Source organism: Leptonotus elevatus, chromosome 4 (genome assembly GCF_054856555.1).
Source record: "Leptonotus elevatus isolate MCC_2025b chromosome 4, RoL_Lele_1.0, whole genome shotgun sequence".
In the NCBI taxonomy this organism is placed as follows: domain Eukaryota; kingdom Metazoa; phylum Chordata; class Actinopteri; order Syngnathiformes; family Syngnathidae; genus Leptonotus; species Leptonotus elevatus.
Genome location: NC_141242.1, coordinates 24063072 through 24080170, shown reverse-complemented (window position 1 = coordinate 24080170; position 17099 = coordinate 24063072). Strand labels below are relative to the sequence as shown.

At 35.9% G+C, this 17099-nt stretch overlaps 2 protein-coding genes across 7 annotated transcripts in view; both read right to left on the bottom strand.

Moving 5' to 3' along the window:
- ppp6r3 (protein phosphatase 6, regulatory subunit 3) overlaps positions 1-2946 on the bottom strand; it is a 36932-nt gene extending 33986 nt beyond the window's left edge. For 2 of the 4 annotated variants that reach the window (XM_086074935.1, XM_086074938.1), the window contains exons 1-2: positions 2565-2945; positions 686-844 (exon numbers count right to left, since the gene is read on the bottom strand). The gene's annotated coding sequence lies outside the window, so the exon portion shown is untranslated. Of the gene's footprint in view, positions 1-685; positions 845-2564 lie in introns of all 4 variants that reach the window. The other 2 variants (XM_086074937.1, XM_086074936.1) reach the window with 2 other exon arrangements.
- A 1620-nt stretch (positions 2947-4566) lies between these two features.
- LOC147176320 (septin-7-like) overlaps positions 4567-17099 on the bottom strand; it is a 29395-nt gene continuing 16862 nt past the window's right edge. For 2 of the 3 annotated variants that reach the window (XM_086073146.1, XM_086073144.1), the window contains exons 6-13: positions 15088-15205; positions 14869-14961; positions 14275-14371; positions 8708-8759; positions 8344-8469; positions 7589-7724; positions 7049-7194; positions 4567-6884 (exon numbers count right to left, since the gene is read on the bottom strand). In XM_086073146.1, the coding sequence (XP_085929272.1) occupies positions 6845-6884; positions 7049-7194; positions 7589-7724; positions 8344-8469; positions 8708-8759; positions 14275-14371; positions 14869-14961; positions 15088-15205 (808 nt within the window). In that variant the 3' untranslated portion in view covers positions 4567-6844. The remainder of the gene's footprint in view (positions 6885-7048; positions 7195-7588; positions 7725-8343; positions 8470-8707; positions 8760-14274; positions 14372-14868; positions 14962-15087; positions 15206-17099) is intronic. The other variant, XM_086073145.1, reaches the window with a different exon arrangement.

The window sequence follows — 17099 nt, the reverse complement described above, 5'->3', positions numbered from 1 at the left end:
TCGCGATATATTGCAGAATCGATTTTTTCTAACACCCCTAATATATATATATATATATATATATATATATATATATATATATACTGTATAATAATAACTTTGTGTGAAAGCCACAGGTGTAAGCTCTCAAATGTTTTTGGAATTATGTTTTCATCTGCTTCAGGGGCTGAGATATCAATTATTAATTGATTTGATCACTGATGATGTAAATGACTTAATATAATTTGTGTAATAAGAAGCTTAGTCAACCCCTGCAGGTTCGCAGTTCAGCAATTACAAATTCACCCAAATATGGATTTTTTCTTCTCACAATTATTAGCAGAAAACCATGCCTACCCATTATATTATATTAAGTGTTAAAAAATTCTGATTTTTTTATGGGTACTTTCATGGCAAAATACTATTTACAGAACAGATATGTATTACCAATTCTGAAGTTATAGCTGTTTAATGTCCCCTAATTCCATTAACAAAACAACAACTTTCGGCTTGTTAGCCACTGGCGGAGCCAGAGGGGAGGCCTGGGTGGCATTCCGTTTAATATCATACAGTGTTCCTGTATTTTTTGCGCTTTAGTAAAAAAAAATTAAGAAAAAGAGAATATTGAATAACAATAAAACATTGCAAATACTTGACTTGTGCATCATACTTGTTGCGTAATACATAGCAACCTTCATCTACCTACCTTTTTGTGGGTAGTCCAGACAGCGGAGCTCAGGTTAAAAAAAAGGTTGTTCTGGGGTGTGATATTTGTAGCCCATTCCAGGTTACTCAGAACTTCCAGGTTAGTCAGCAAATTGTAAATGACTATCACAACAGTGGCGCATATCAAGCAGTACACCACCTATAAACAGCAATGGTAAATGACAATCAGTGTATCACACATCAACATGCATCACGTGAGATCATATTAACGTCGGAAGTGTTGTCACGTGATGTTAATATAATCCATAATATGGCGAGTTTCATTCTATTATTTTCAGACTATGATTATCATGTTTGCATATGTACACATACATTTTGGCGACAATCAGTCACATTTTTTTTTATATATGCCACCATAATGGACCGGTTGCACAACGCTGTACAGTGAACGGGTTGGCTGTGTTGGCCAGTCACTTCCGCAATAAAAAAATGTTCACCCTCTTTCTCAAAGGAAGAATATGAAACTGAGATCGTTCGTAGTGCCATCTAAATTATGCCAATACTGTACTTAACGACGCTATACAGCATTTTACAGCACAAAAGACCAAGAAACAAGTCCAAAATGAACAGTACCATGTGGGTGTGACAATCAGTGGTACTTTAACTTTAACGAACACAACTCGTCACAGCGATGATGTGGACTGGACAAAAATGTCCAATATGGCAGCGTATGGCGTATATTGTCAGCTTCAACCTTTTATTCATGGAATCAGAAGCCAGTGTTCAAATTCTTCACACATACTGCCTCATACATTAAAGGAAAGGGGAATTTTGAGTCGTGTGTTACTTAACTGCAAACTACATGTTTACATATCATTTGTATCATGAAACATTAAAAGTTGAATAAAACCAATAGATAGAAACAGAGACAAATAGAATTGTTTGCATAAATGCTTTATTTTTTAATTTATACTTTATTTATTTATAGAGTTGTCTTAAGTAGAACGCTAAAATCTCTGCAGGTCAGTGTTTTATAAGTTAACAACTGTTTTTCATATTAATTTATGATTGATTAGTCTAACTTATAACACCAAAACGGTCATGTATAATAAATATGTTAATGTTTATTGTAATACAAATCAAATTAAATGCATTACTTGTCTTTGTTCAAATAAAAATAAAAATACATGGGAAGAGTACCTTGAAAAAAAATAATCACATGAACTCACAATATTTGTTGGTGAGCGCAAAATTATTATTATTATTATTATTTTTAAACTGGTGCAGTCATAACAGGTGATCTCGTTTAATTTCTGTGGTGCTTTTCTCGTGGCAGTGCATATGGATGAGAAAAATATAGGTCTAATTCTCAAGATGTTTCAATGTTTTGATTTTGAGCTTGGAAAGGTAAACATTTTTAGAACCTCATGGAGTGGCCTAAAATTGTGCTTTTCAACTTCCGCAGATAGAGATAAACAATAATACTTTTGCACGGCAGAGAAAGGCCAGCCAAATGAAAAATGCGACAAGCAGGTTCAGTCGTTAATGGTTAGCAAGATGTACAGTAGTATAATGTGCAGTGGGCTGGACACTACAGCCCCCACGAAAATGACCATCTTGCTCTGTCATTACAGCGCAAGCTTCGAAATGGTTGTGCAAAATCTTATTTCGCATTGCAACAAGCATGCATTGCTGAAACCTAAAACACAACTGTCAAACTAGCAACAACGAGGATAATCATAAACAAAGCAATTCGACCATCAGCTGCACTAGTCATATCCACAAAATTAACAATTTTACCCCCAATACGTCATTAATTCTGCTTGATTATTAACATATAGTAGGAACATGCATGCATTTTATGTTTGCCGGCTACAGAATCACTGCTGACAAGTCGTTCCTGTAGCCAGTGGACCTACCAACAAATTTGAGAACGGCGAGTCTCCAGTATGAATATTTTCCCACTAGTCCAACAGCAATAATCGGTTCCCAATACAAATACATGTAAAAGGTGATGGGGAAAATCAAACATTTAAAACTGACTGGATGTGACAACGTAAAATAGTTGGCAATGGAGGACACTTTTCAAGATGGCGTTACCCTCCAGTCAATAGCATCGATCCCTTCCCCCACAGCATAGAAGGGGTTCGCCACTCAGGCAGTAACAGAAATACTATTGGTTTAGAACCAAATCACTCAAAAAGGCCTTTGCGTTATATTGGCTGCCATGCTCCGCGTACAAAAATAAAATAACGAATCAAAATTACGCTTGCAGTTTGGTTTTAGATATACCCAAGCCGTACAAAACAAAATGTGACATGCGCCGGCGCCATATTGTCACCCAGTTTTACGTGACGTCACTATGCAAGGTTACGCAGTGGGCTAAATTTCCAAAATGTAACATATGTAAGGTATATTTTTCATAGAAAACTCAGAAATTTATTTTAATATCATCATGCAATGTGGCCAGTTAGTGAACTATGAAATCGAAATAGGCTAAAATTATTAGGATAATTGACCAAGGCTGCCAGAAGAGGGCGGGGTTTGCGGTGGTGATCAACTCCTTTTTCCAAAAAATGCTAATTGTTGACATTGACAATAAATTCATTATTTAACTGTTTAAACTAATGATGCTAGGTTTTGTTTAGTTGATTAATATACTATAGGATTTGCATAGCTTTAAATTTTAATCTGTCATAGCCAGCTGTCTATGTTCACGGTTAGTACCGTATTATCAAACTATTGTAAATATGCGCAGCTTTTCCACCTGAAAGAGATTCAGTCATCCACACCTTATTTTATCTGGATTCTGTTCAATGATCAAGTAATGTTTTACTTTTGTTTCTGTTTATTTTAACATTCAATAAATCCAGCTCATCTAGAAAATGTATTCCATACACGAGGCATTATAGCAATACATTTCATTAAATACATTGGCATTTGCATTAGATGTAGAACTTTGAGAAAAAACTAAACAACTAAATAAATACAAGATAAAAGGGTAAGGGTTCGGATGTTGGATAATAACATATGTGCGCATTTTAAACCTTTATAAGAGCCTTATACTCGTTTCACTTTTCTCCACAACAGGCTGTTACGTTTGTTTTAGCTATTTAGCTTAACATTAAAACATATGTTCTTACTGGCCTTTGATATGAAATAGGCCTATACACCTACACACAAATTTGATAAGCATTTAATTTTTATTGACCATTTCAAGTGCAAATACCAAAATAATACATTTAGAAACGTAGACTACAGCAACTAACCCGGGAATTCAATTCAGCACAGGTGACGCACAGTCCGTCAGACGCTGCACTGCCAGGGGACGAATGCTGATTTTAAATTAATTCACCTTGCTCGATCAGCACAAACCAAGGAGGGAACTTCATATACTGTATTTGTATTCAGTTTATTATTTTAGCACATTTATATCCTCACATTCAAAACACTTGACATATCAATGGACTTCATTCTAGACAGGACATCATTAATAGGAAGTACATAATCTACTATTCACATAATTTTACTATGAGGAGACCTGAGAGTGCCTTTCAAGAAAAGAACACAATTTTGTAGTCAGTCGGAGGCCGCATGGTTTTCTCCAGAAACATGCATACTGTCTGTCAATGTGTGCATGTTGAAGAGCTGCTGTATCAAAATGATCTCCTCCCACATAAATTTGGATCACCATGTTATGTTTACGACTACAATACTTTTCTCATGTGTTGTGGCTCATCACCTTATCAGATTTGGCTTATTGGTACTTGGTAAATGCTCCTCCAGCCCCCACGATCTAAGCACAGCAGTCAAACATCACCCACACACCTTAACTGTGGTACATTTAAAAAATCATTGCAAAGCTCTCTGTGTACAAACTGTTAGTATGAAAAGTTGCTCAAAAAGGATACTTTGGACAAGTAGGGGTTAAAACATTTGTAAATTTTAATATTGTCAATGTACAGTAACAGACAGACCTGATAAAACAAGCTAGGAGAAAACATAAACAGAAGTAAATTTAAAAAAATGAATTTGCCAGAATGTCCAGCAAATTGTAACATTTTTAAGCATCAATGGAAAATACCTACAACTTTTGTAAAAATTGATGGATAACTTGATTGATTCTCTCAGAAAATCAATCATAATAGAGAGGTGTCCTTGGATTCATCAATTCAGATGTGTTAACCATATTACCGTTAGTTATTCACTGACTTTCAAATAACATGTTCAGTGGTTATTTCTGGCAGTAAGAATTCTGTAAAACAAATAAGCAAAATAAACACCACAAACTTGAAAAGGCAACTGAACAGCCTCCAATATGTACACAACATATGTCATCTATCATGCCCAGAAGCAATAGATAATATTTACGTGCTAAGGTTTAGGGTATGTCCCTTTAACATCTGGTTTTAATGCACCAAGAACACTCCATGCAGTATGGAAAACTATAGTAAGATAATGGATTCATATAAGGGTTACTTAGGAAAACTACACGGGAGCGGTCCTTTTCCATTACATATCATAAACACGGTCATAAGAAAATAAAACATGAAGACTCTGGGTAAGAAATAGTAAATGTTGAAAGTATTTCCCTCTGGCCTAAACTTACAATATTCTATTTGACAAGCAAACCTTTGTTGGTTATGTGGAAGCATTTTCATACTATATTACAGTAATATCAGAGATAAGGCTATATGGACTTCTCTAAAACATCTTTACTTTTTTACTTTGCAGTACAGGATGGAGGAAAACTTACTTTTTTTTTCTTTTACTTTGTCCAGTCCTTGACAACAGTTGTCAGTTACATCGCAATATAAAAGCTTTTTTATTTTATTTTTATACATAATAATCATGGTCATTTGTAAACTCTGTACTGTATATCGACACCAATGAGGCTTTTGCATAATACCCAACTTGGAAACACACAAAGTAAAGACAACTTTGACTGCAGTTAGAGATCCTTCTGGCCCTCTGAGCTGTCTTGACTTTAAAACACAATTTAATGTAACACACTGAATACCTTTAGACCTAATCATGTAAAACCATAGAATGTCATGAGTGGGTGTTAAGTAATTCACTTGTTTTTCTTTTTAAATTCTTATTTGGTAAACAAATTATTCAGCAATTAGAAGAAAGAAACCAATACCGTACACGTGTTAATTATCAGCACAACATCAGTTTGCTAACTAACAGTTAACCCAGATGGTGTCGGCTCTTTCGATGATTTCTCTCTTCTATTAGACGACAATACTTCAACCATATGTTTTGAAAAGTTATTGGCTCCAGTCTAATGTCTAGTTTAGAAGTGACCGGGTCTTACTTTCAACCTGACTTCTGCAGCAGTCCCCTGAGTCAGTTAACTTGTAGTACTTAACAAATGTATTAGACCACCACGCCAATGTACAATTTATAATAGCTGCCCAAATTACCAGCATAGCAATATAAAATATCCCAAAATTGTTTTTTGTTTTTTAGGTACAGTATAACAGTAGGCTCTTTAAATGTCATACTTTTTTTTAAATGCTAAAATACAATGGTTATTATTCCTGATTAAGATGTCAAATTATTATTCCAGAGTAGAAGGAAATTGTTTGGAAATGTCTCATTTCTGTTCAAATTGCTTAACTACTTACTGAAAGCTCAATTAAAGAGTACATTACAGTATTTCATAATGCTTGACAGTCTTTTTTCATTATAATGAATTGGTGGTCTAATACATTTTTAAGCATTGTACATACACCAAGCATTCTTCCAACTTACTCCCAAAGACATTTAGTGCTCTAGGGTGGAAATAGTTACAAAGAGTATAGAAGAGTGGATTCAAAGACTATCTTGAGAGCACAAATACATGGTCCCCACCATGTTTTACCGCTAGACTGTAGCTCAGAAGAACTCGGGCTTCTCCTCTTTGTCTGGACAAATAAGGGGAAAGACAAATTTACAAACACATGAATTCTCCAACAAAATCACAGGTGCTCATCAGAATTAAAAGGTAAATATTTTGTGTGACTATGTGTATATGGAATGCATGTCACATTTGAAATGACAAAGAATAGAATGCTATGCTATATTAGTAACTGTGTGTGTGTGTGTGTGCGTGCGTGCGTTTGTTGAGTGTGAAAGAGAGAGAGAGAAAGCGAGCGAGCGAAAAAAGGATTTTAGGGCCACAGCTGGTACTTGGGAGGAATAAAACTAGTCTTCAAAAGATTTTTCCTTTCTTTTTGTTCTTCTCCATTGTCCTAGATGAAAACAGGAGAAGTTGTTTAGAAATCAGGGCCACATTTCTCCAGTTCACACAAAAGTGCACATATGCGCACTTTTGTTTTATGCGTATTTTCCCGTCCACACACACCTTGCATATGTTGTTAAAGAAAATAGATGTTTGAGTGTGTTTGTTACTTACTTAGAGGCATCCAATTTCTGCTGCTCAAGGATTCTCTGCTGAGCCTCCCAGTTGGCTCTCTCATCTTCAAACACTCGTCTCTTCTCCTCAAGCTCTTTGTACTGCGCCTCCAGGTTCCTTTTCATTTGTTCATGACGTCGCTCCAGCTGAAAGTTGGAAAAGCAGACTCATACAGTATAAAACCACAAACTTGACCCCATGAGTAGCCCACAGACCTGTTCTAAAAAAAAAAAAGCTCACCAGTGATGGGGCAGTTACATTTTGTAGGAGTGTTGCAGAAGGGAACGTTTGAAGATGTAAACACTGGCAGAGATTTATAGACACAGTATAAAGTGTTGTCTATTGATTTTTCTCTGTTTCCCAATTATTGTTCTCATGAAGAAAATAATTAGTTATTAATAACATTTTTATTATTAAAGGTGATTTGAATGCTTTTGTAGTTGTGTATCAAATTTGTAGACCTTTACATCAATCAATACCCAAGTAGCGCTCACTTTCAAAAAGGTTGGTGAGCCCTGATATATAAAAACACACTTGTACCTCAGCCTCTGAATCCTTTAGTTTCTGCTTCTTCTCCTTAACCTTCATTTCAAAGACTTGTTCCATTTCTGCCTCCATCTTCTTCATTTTCATCACATGTTCCCTCCTCTCCTCTTCCATCTGTGCCAAGGGACTCCTGTTGAAAATGACATCAGATTTTTTTTTTTCCGAAGTTGCATCTGGGGGTTTCTGGTCTACATGTATACTGTATAGAATACTGTACTTTATTATACACTGTTTGTCGTGTTAAATTAATTAAAAAAAAATCACTATAAAATATTTTCTACCACGCACTAACTTTAATAATTTGCCCCTGTATCTTAATTGTTGTAGTACCACCTCCGTGAGCCAAATGGAATCTTCTGATACTAGTAGATGTTGCTCAATATTAGTAGAGCGGCCTAAAGGTTTTTTATTTTTTTTTATTTTGTTTTTTTATTTTATTTTGTCCAACGTAATTTATGCAGTGTGAAAGAAAGCACAATTGAGCATTACTGGGAATTCCGCATGAATGTCAGGAAGCATAGGTCGTAAACTTAAAAATTATTTGCCCTAACAATTTGTAAATCGATTTGTGAGTGTACCAAAGTTTTACCAAGAGGTTCCACATTAATTGCTCCATTTTGTACTTTTGTATTATACCTCAGACAGTGGATGGCAACACGTAGTCACGTACAGTATTATAACGTTTATTATATTAATTTAGGGCACATGAATAAGCAGTGTTTTAGCTTAAGAGAAGTTATGAGTCCTACTTAGTAAGTTGTCCTTTGGCCTTGGTGTTATCCACTCCATTACAGGTGACGGCAGCAAGTTTCTTGCTGCGGTAATTCTCATAGTGGACATTGTTGGTAACATCCTTCAGATCCTGCATGTGGGTCCTGTTGATAGGGGGGAGGAAAGTCGTATATGAAGATTCAATGTGATCCTTCTCATTGTTGTGCAAGAAGACCAAAATCAAAAGGAACTGGACTTTATATAATAGAATCACCTCCCAAGCATGTGGGCGTGGGCTGTTCTGAACTACTTGAGTAGTTTGTGTGTGAAACTATAAAGTGATGTATTCTTTAAGGGAAATTTTGCTTTGACCAGTTTGATGCGGAATCCACAACTTCTCACCTGATTAACATGTTGCGCAACACAGTAAAGTCGCAGTGCTCCCCATTCTCCACTGAAACACAGAAAAACAAGTGGGGATACAATGATCACACTTTTATTAAAATGATGGTGAGCACGTTTTTGTTGTTGATTGTAGTCAGTGAATAGAGAATGGGCGGGGAGAGAGTGTTTTTAAGCTTTGGCTTCACTTTCGCAATTAGGGTTAACTGTTGCAGTTAATGTGAAAGAAAAACATTTCACTCTGTTTTTGGTTATTGATAACATAAGTAAAAAATATATTAAAAAACAGGTTTGTGGTGGTGATTAATGCAGTTTATTAGTTATTTTGACTGACATATGAGTTACTCTTTATAATGAATTCATACAATTGGTTGTAGATGTGGATATCATTGAGATGATTTACCATGATAGCTTGTCAAAGCGAACATACAACAAGCTTTAATACGAGGTTACAAATCTATGGGCAAAAGATATATTCAGGCACAATGGATTTGAAACATTCTTTAATGTTTTTGCAGATTGTGCATCCTGAAAGCCTGCATTTCTAAGATGATGATTGTAAATATAGGGTCCTTAAAGTGTTATTAAAAAATCATATTCAGAAATCTGCTAGCCGTCTATTACAACTTCTGATCTGTTAACGTAATATCCAATATTTCTGATCCTTACAAGTTTATTGATCCTCAATGGTTCTAAAGTCTGCACTAGGGAGTCATCGATACAGCTAGCCGATGCTCTATGTCTGTACTCGTACTCGGGAAAATGCTCAAATACTAACAGACTGGCACCACCACTTCAGTAGCCTGACAACTTCCAAGTAGGCAGAGTAGGAAACATATTAGCTGTGTGAAGACACTTCTGTAGCCCCAGATCAACACAGATAAAAACTTTTTATTCACTTAGTTAGCTGACTGGAAATTATGCTCCACAAAATGGATAACCTCCATTTGTAGGGTGAAGGAGGCCATCCGGTAAGCCCCACGTTTCAAGCCCTGTCACTGGCTCCGCTTGGCTCAAGGCCACCAGCTGCGCTCCTGTCACAAAGCCTTACACACTGTCTCGGCAAGTACTCAAATGCAAGTACTTCTGCAAAAAGCGGTATCGGTAAATCCCTAGTCTACACAAAACAGGGCTCTATAGAATAATACTCCATTTCTTTTCAAATGTAATTGCACACCTCGTTCCCTTTAAAGGTGCATTAGTTCAGTAATGATTTATCTTGGTCTGTGTTTATGGAACAAGATCTTAACAGGGATGTGATGTGTAGACCCTCCTAAATCCAGTGTGCAACATACATTTTAAGGACTTATGTTGAAATATCAAAACTAATTGCACAATGTTGGTTGCTAATCTAAAATAAATCCTCCCGTATCCAAGTTGTGCCTTTGCATATCTAAGAAGAACCCATCTACAGTTTGACCACACAGATAAGATTGTTATAATAAAAATACTTTTTGTTCCAAACAAACAGTTTCATGATGGGATAGTTAGTGAGGTTGACTACAGTTTAACTACATAGCCATGGTTAATGATCAGATGGGATTCTGGAAAAGGACTGCAGATAAACTGCTGCTAAGGATGAATGATGTGGTAATATAAAAAACATACAATCTCCAGCCTCTTCTCCATTAAAAACGCTGCTCCTTATTGGTTTAACTTCCAGTCCACTGGTAGTCAATCATCAACAGGACAGCGAATAAGGAGGACACCTTACCATTGATGAAACTTAAGCAGTCTCGCCCCTTGGCCTCCCAAGCCAGCCATTGACCTCCTGTATCTTCTAGAGGGAGCTCTGACGAAGGGGAGGGGTATGGTTTTTCGGTTACACTCTGTCCCCATCGGGGGCAAAATCTGGGTCTGGAGTAACTGGGGTTTTAAAATATCAGATGCCGATTCTGGCCCAAAATCAGCCCAGATTTGGCCCAGGTCATCATCATAACCTGCATGTATCCAAGTTGACTGGCTTAGGAGTGCAGGGGTTATAAAGGGAGTGGGATAGTTGGGTACTTATAAGAGGATTTGTGCATGAGCAGCTGGGGGAGCAATTTTAAGGAGACAAACAAGGATCTCATGGATTAAAGGGGAGAAAACTAAATGACTTGTCAATAATAGTAGTCTAATCCTATAGGCAGAAAATACCTGATGAATTATTCTTAACCCTGTATATATCTAGTCTATTTGTCAATCAGTGATCATTTTCAAGAATATTGTCACTGTCCATCAGGTGTTTTGGGCCTGAGGGGTCAATGTGTAGTAATAGGTTTGTTTTTTTTTTAATGTATGATGATAAACTACAATAATGTGAGTTAAAAGTGTAAAATCTATTTTTTGAAACATGCAAAAGCATGCCTGTTTGTGTGTTTTGGATCACCCAGGAATGCAAATGAATGAAAATAATGATAAAGCCATGTTACATTAATAACTTACACAGACTGCTACAATATGAGCTCATGAGCCTATTTACAATGTATGAAGATCATGGATCCCAGCTTTGTTCAGTGATAACAGTCTGGCCAGCATTTTAACCTGTGCATGTATGTCTCTGTTTGATCCAAACACAGATAATTGAATCACATGATACATCAGGGAGAACTGTAGAACTGTACAACTTATAAGCAAAGATGGGACCCACGGTGTTAGTGCAATGGATTGCAGCTTCAACTTTAAACAGCTTTTTATTTTCTCAAAGACTAGCCACAGCATCAGACCTGGGACAAAAAAAACCTGATGTTGCTTGAAATAACATATCTCGAGAAGAACGGACGAAAACAAAATACAATACCATTTGCATGAAAAATATTCTTGTCTGATTGTACTTAATTTTCCAAATGAAAGACGCCAGTAAGCATTTATATGACCTTGGTATACAAAAGGCTCTTTTTCCTCATTGCTATTACATTTAGCATCAACTAAATATAGGTCAAATGCCAGGAACAATAATTTGCCACTTCTTAATACCTGATAAAAAACAAAACAAAAAAAAACATAACATTTGCTCAGCTAAAAGTTGCGGACCATCAAGACAAATTTAATATCTCACAGAAGTCAACCAAAGTAATTACAAGATGTATTTTCAAAACGCTGATTTTATTTAGTAAGGGAAAGAAGTCTACGGTAAGGCGGCCATTTTGCCACTTGCGGTGAAGTGAAAATGACATCCCAATTTTTCAGGTCTTGAGTAACAACCAATCACAGCTCAGCTTCAGAAAACAGATGAGCTGTGATTTGTCATTGCCTGAGCCCTGAGCAACTGTGATGTCATCGTCAGTTGACAGCATGTGGCAAAATGGCCGCCCCCTAAGATGGATACAAATTGCTGGACTTTGCTTCATGATTCATATTCCACAAATGTAATAATAATCAGAATAATGTTTAGACTATTGAGTTTAAAAAATATATATAATTGAATTGTATGAAAGCAAGGAATTTTTCAATATTTGAATGTTGCAATCAATATAATGCCCAAGTCTGATAAAAGCATCGGTTTGATCATCAGCCTAATGAGGTGGAGAGGAAAGGATGGTGATGGAAAGATTAAGGTCAGGGATGCTCTGATGGGGAATTGAAGGTGACAAAATGGGGTTAAAATAAAGACAAGGCTGGATCTGTTTACCAAATATGCCCTCTGTCAGTCATGGAAAAGAATGAAAGAAAAAAAACAGAAAAGGGAGAGAAAGGAAAGAATGAAAATGTGAAAAACTAATTAATTATCATCTTTCAGACAACTCGAGCATAAATAAAAAACATGACGAATATCTTGGATATCAGCTGGATGCTTAGTGTAAGAAATATATTTCAAGACACAGAAGGTCCAGCCTCCTTTTCCAGAATCCCTACCAGGACAAAGCCAGAAGGAATGTTCTGATTTGGTTGGGGAGAACAAAGTGGGAGTAAAAGCAAACAATGTATTAACTGACATGACTAAATCAAACTAACTCAAAATGCAATACTATTCAGAGAGACATTCTGTCTGCAACTAGTATTTTGCAAAATGCCTGGACAACTAATCAAATTCAAATCAACATCACAGAGTAGTAGAATGCAATTTTCAAATTGTAAAGGCTGCAATTTTGAAAATAATTCACATCGCTGGACTTCATAAAAAAATAAATTATATATATATATATATATATATATATATGTATATATGTGTGTGTGTGTGTGTGTGTGTGTATTTTATTCTGAATATGTTCAGTGCTTAAAAAGTGTAGTCCACACATTTACAGTACATAAGATTGTTTCATGTTTTGTTAATGACAATCACTTGTTCTGGTAGAATTGTGTTGTCACAGTGAACGTTTAAAAGACTGCGCATCAAAATGTTTAGTAACTTCTAGGGGTGTCAAAATGAGTGCGTTATTTTTGAGTTAATTTAAAGTTCCTTTAACGCCACTTTTTTTCAACGCATGATTAAAGACCGTTCCTTACTTGGAAAGCAGAAGACACGTCCACATCAAAATTTAGCAGTAATTCATTTAATAATAATGCATAGATTTGTGGAGACTGGGGTCAAGTTGTATTTTAAGTGCAGAATTTCAAAAAGTTACTTAATGTTAAAGATTATATAGCTCTTAATATGAAAAGAAACATCCACTGAGCTGTCACCGTCTTACAAATGCAATTATGCCATCTAGTGGCAGAAAAATTACCTCAACACAAATCAATATTACACTCATTTTTTACAGTATAGTACATATTTTTAATTTGTTTTATGAATTATGAAATTACTGTATCAATGGCTAAAAGATGCAGCCATATTTCTATTACTTAATTAATTGCAAATATTATCTGTTCTAAATGTACAATAACCATTTTTCCCACTTTAAGAGTATGAAAACTTAGGGAAAAAATGGTTATTGTACATTTAGAACAGATAATATTTGCAATTAATCATGAGTTAACAAAAGTCATGCGATTAGTTACAATTAAAGATTTTTAATTGCCTGACACTTCACAACTCTAACTTAAATAGATCAGATGGCTGGGCGATTATACAAAAAATTATCACAATTGCTTTGATTGATTGATATTGAAATCACAATTAATAAAAATTATTATTTATTGATTTCAAAAGTTGGTATTTCTTCAACTATGAAAACTCAACTACTCAAAACTACCATCATAGCCTCATGCCCATTTATCCCTGCATGTTGAACATGTTATTCTTTAACATTTTTTTTTATTAAAAAAAAGAAGAAAAAAAAAGATTATTTTTCAAAATCATTCAGCCCTACTTTCCAATTGCAAAAACTCAAACGACAGTTAGCTAAAACAGCCCTTATATCCATAAATCTCCTATCAGAGGGAAAACTGAAATGATCTGAACTGACTTTAATAAACATATTTTTCCAGATCACATTTTGCCAAGATTTAATTTATCACCTGGCAGTTAATACATTTTGAGAATACAAAGGGGATTTGCGAACATACTGGTATAAGCATATGTTCTGGAACATCCTATTCAGTGAACCTACAAAAACGCAAATTCTATAACATCCAAAGAGTAAAGACATACAATGTCTGAAAATTATCTTTTCTCTCTGGCAGATGACCTGCTTTACACCTACCTTCTGCCACACCCCACGGGTACTGACGACCTCTGACCTTCTTCCCATTCACTTCGATTACCACGTTACTGCCAACCACAGCCAGTGGCATCTTCTCCTGGGGGAAAAAATAGTCTTAATATTTTGTTTGATGGAATTTTACCATCATATGTATTGCAATTGGGTTGTCACATGGCATTAAAGACTTTATCAATGACTGACATTCCCATGCAACTCTGGGCAACGTTGAAGCTACATACCGGTAGATGAGTTAAGGAAGGGCCATGTCCGCCATTTCTTAAAAGTGACTAAATAAAATATATTTTATATATATTTGTAGCCAAATGTTTAAGAAGAGATACGTAAACACTTTCGACTGGAATCATTTGAAAGAGGCAAACAGATACCATGTTTTGTTTTGGCCAGTGGTAGCAGTTACTAGGGCGTGTTACATGATTGATCATTTCTGTAGAGTTATTCAATGAGTTTGTCTAGAAGCTAGAGCTAAAACTGGGGCAAAACGGCAAGCAATGGAATTGAACTAAAGGACAGACTGACCTTTGGCATTTTTTTATTCTCTCGGCAGATTACTAACAACATTTTGTGGTCCAGTACCTTTATCTTCCGGATCAGCTTGTTGTCCTCATCATCGTCTGAATCTGGGAATTCATAAATTTTGATTTTATGCTCCTGGATCTCTTTCATTATCTGCAGAAAAGGAAACATTATCAAAGTCAAACATACATTTTATCCCCCAGACATTTCAGATCAAGCAATTTCAGAAAAAAGTACGGATAAAAAAGTGAGAATGGTTTTGCTAGTGATCACAAATACCTGTTTCTTAAAAAGCTGGCATTCCTCTGGGGTCAAAGTGTCAGCTTTTGCAATAAGTGGAATGACATTGACTTTGTCATGGAGCCTCTTCATGAACTCGATGTCAAGAGGCTTTAGTCTGAAGAATAAACAGAGACAATGGATGGGTGGAAAACAAAAGGACCAACATACATGCAACAATTCATGGTAATATCAATAACTGAAGAGGACTACAAAAAAATTGCACCAATTATGTTTGGGGATTGGATGTCTGATAGTGTAAACGCCAGTCTAAGAGTATAAATGTGTACAGCAGAAAAAGTAACCTAAATTAAGAAAAAAATCTCGTAAGGTTCCATACTCTTTGGAAAGGAACGAATACTTCCATTTAAGAATAACTGTCCCTCCTCCCCCCATCAAATAAAGATAGGCCTTCCTTCTTTTAACAGTGGTACTACAGCAAGTACATTTCAGTAGGTCACCAGCAGGGGGCCAAAGCAATATGCACTCAAAAATTATGCTGGTTCTAGAGAGGATGCATTTTTAATACAATGACAAGTCGGACACATTTATTTAAATTGATTTACTTGCATGGTTACGCAAACACTACTATGAATACAATCCTGAGAATAGCCCAAATAAGGTGTAGTTATGAGAGTGCACGGGTCCTTAAAAGGGGACATATAGAAAATTAAGAAAAATACAAATGCCCATTTCTAATCTGAAAATCTGTCAGTGATCGAGCTCTTCTGCACTTCACAGTGAAACAGTTTTTGTGTTCGCCCATGTTATGGACAAAACGCTGCATTAATTGACAAGTGTAATTTGTCTGCTTCGTTTGGTGGCTACAGCGAGTGTTGATAAATGCACATATTACTGTTATAATAGTGTAGCTTCTCAGAAAGGACACTTAGCATAATTAATAATAATAACAATAATAATTACATTGCAAGAAAGGAGATATGATTTAAAGAAAAACATGCCACATATATGTTGTATCAAGACACCCGGGAAGAGTTTTTCCACAAGTATCAAATTATGGCTGAACCTGTTTACTACATGTAAGACTTGTCAAGGCACTCTTTCAAATATCTGAGCTGAGGTGAAGAAGAAGCCAATTTGTGAACCTGCGATGATACGTACTTATATTAAGTATCATTCAATGACACACATGGTTGACCACAGGGAAGGTGAGCTTAGATCAGCTCAGACAAAAACCTGCAAGTAGTAAATGTTCCCTATTAACCAAAAAAATAAGCAGATGCAGGTTTTCATCCTACGTATTTAAAATGCTACTAAATGACTAAATTGGGTTTGATCCATACCATTGAGATGAGGCACAGCAGTGTCAGATGACTAAAGAGTTCCAAAAACACTCCTGCTGGACCTGTTTGTTTGTTTGTTTGTTTCCCTGGTACAGTGTACTGTGATCCATTTCTGTAGATCATTGTAGTCCTTTTAACAAACTCTAATCTCTGGGCCAATCACAGTTCCCCCCCAAATTGATCAGATGATCAGAACTAGATTACACCTACAGCGTGTCAAATATAATTATTGGACTGGTATATACAACAATGTTCCCTGGGAGGTATGTATATCAGTAATAGCATACAATAACATAACAATTATTAAAAAAAATATACATTATTTTTTTTACCTGATTCTGATATCAATGATCATAACACAGTACAACAGACATGCTGAATGACTAAACTTTATTAGCTGACAACCCATAATAGTCTTGTTTAGCTGGTGTTGCTACATTACTAAATTATGGCCCAAGACATGACCACGGGATTTCTTTATAAAAGTAAATCATGCTGCACAAAATTCAATATACCTATTAACCCTTTTAGTACTCTTATCATAGCAGTCTGCCTGTTTTTATTGTTTTTAGGGGGGTTCTCTCGACGTAAAGCTCCGCTCCTCTGCTTTCAGATACGTTGCCGACACAAATGGTTCCGTAGATACGTTGATTTGTAAGACATGCGTCATCTCCTGTGTCACTCTCCTCTATGACACAGTGCGCCCCC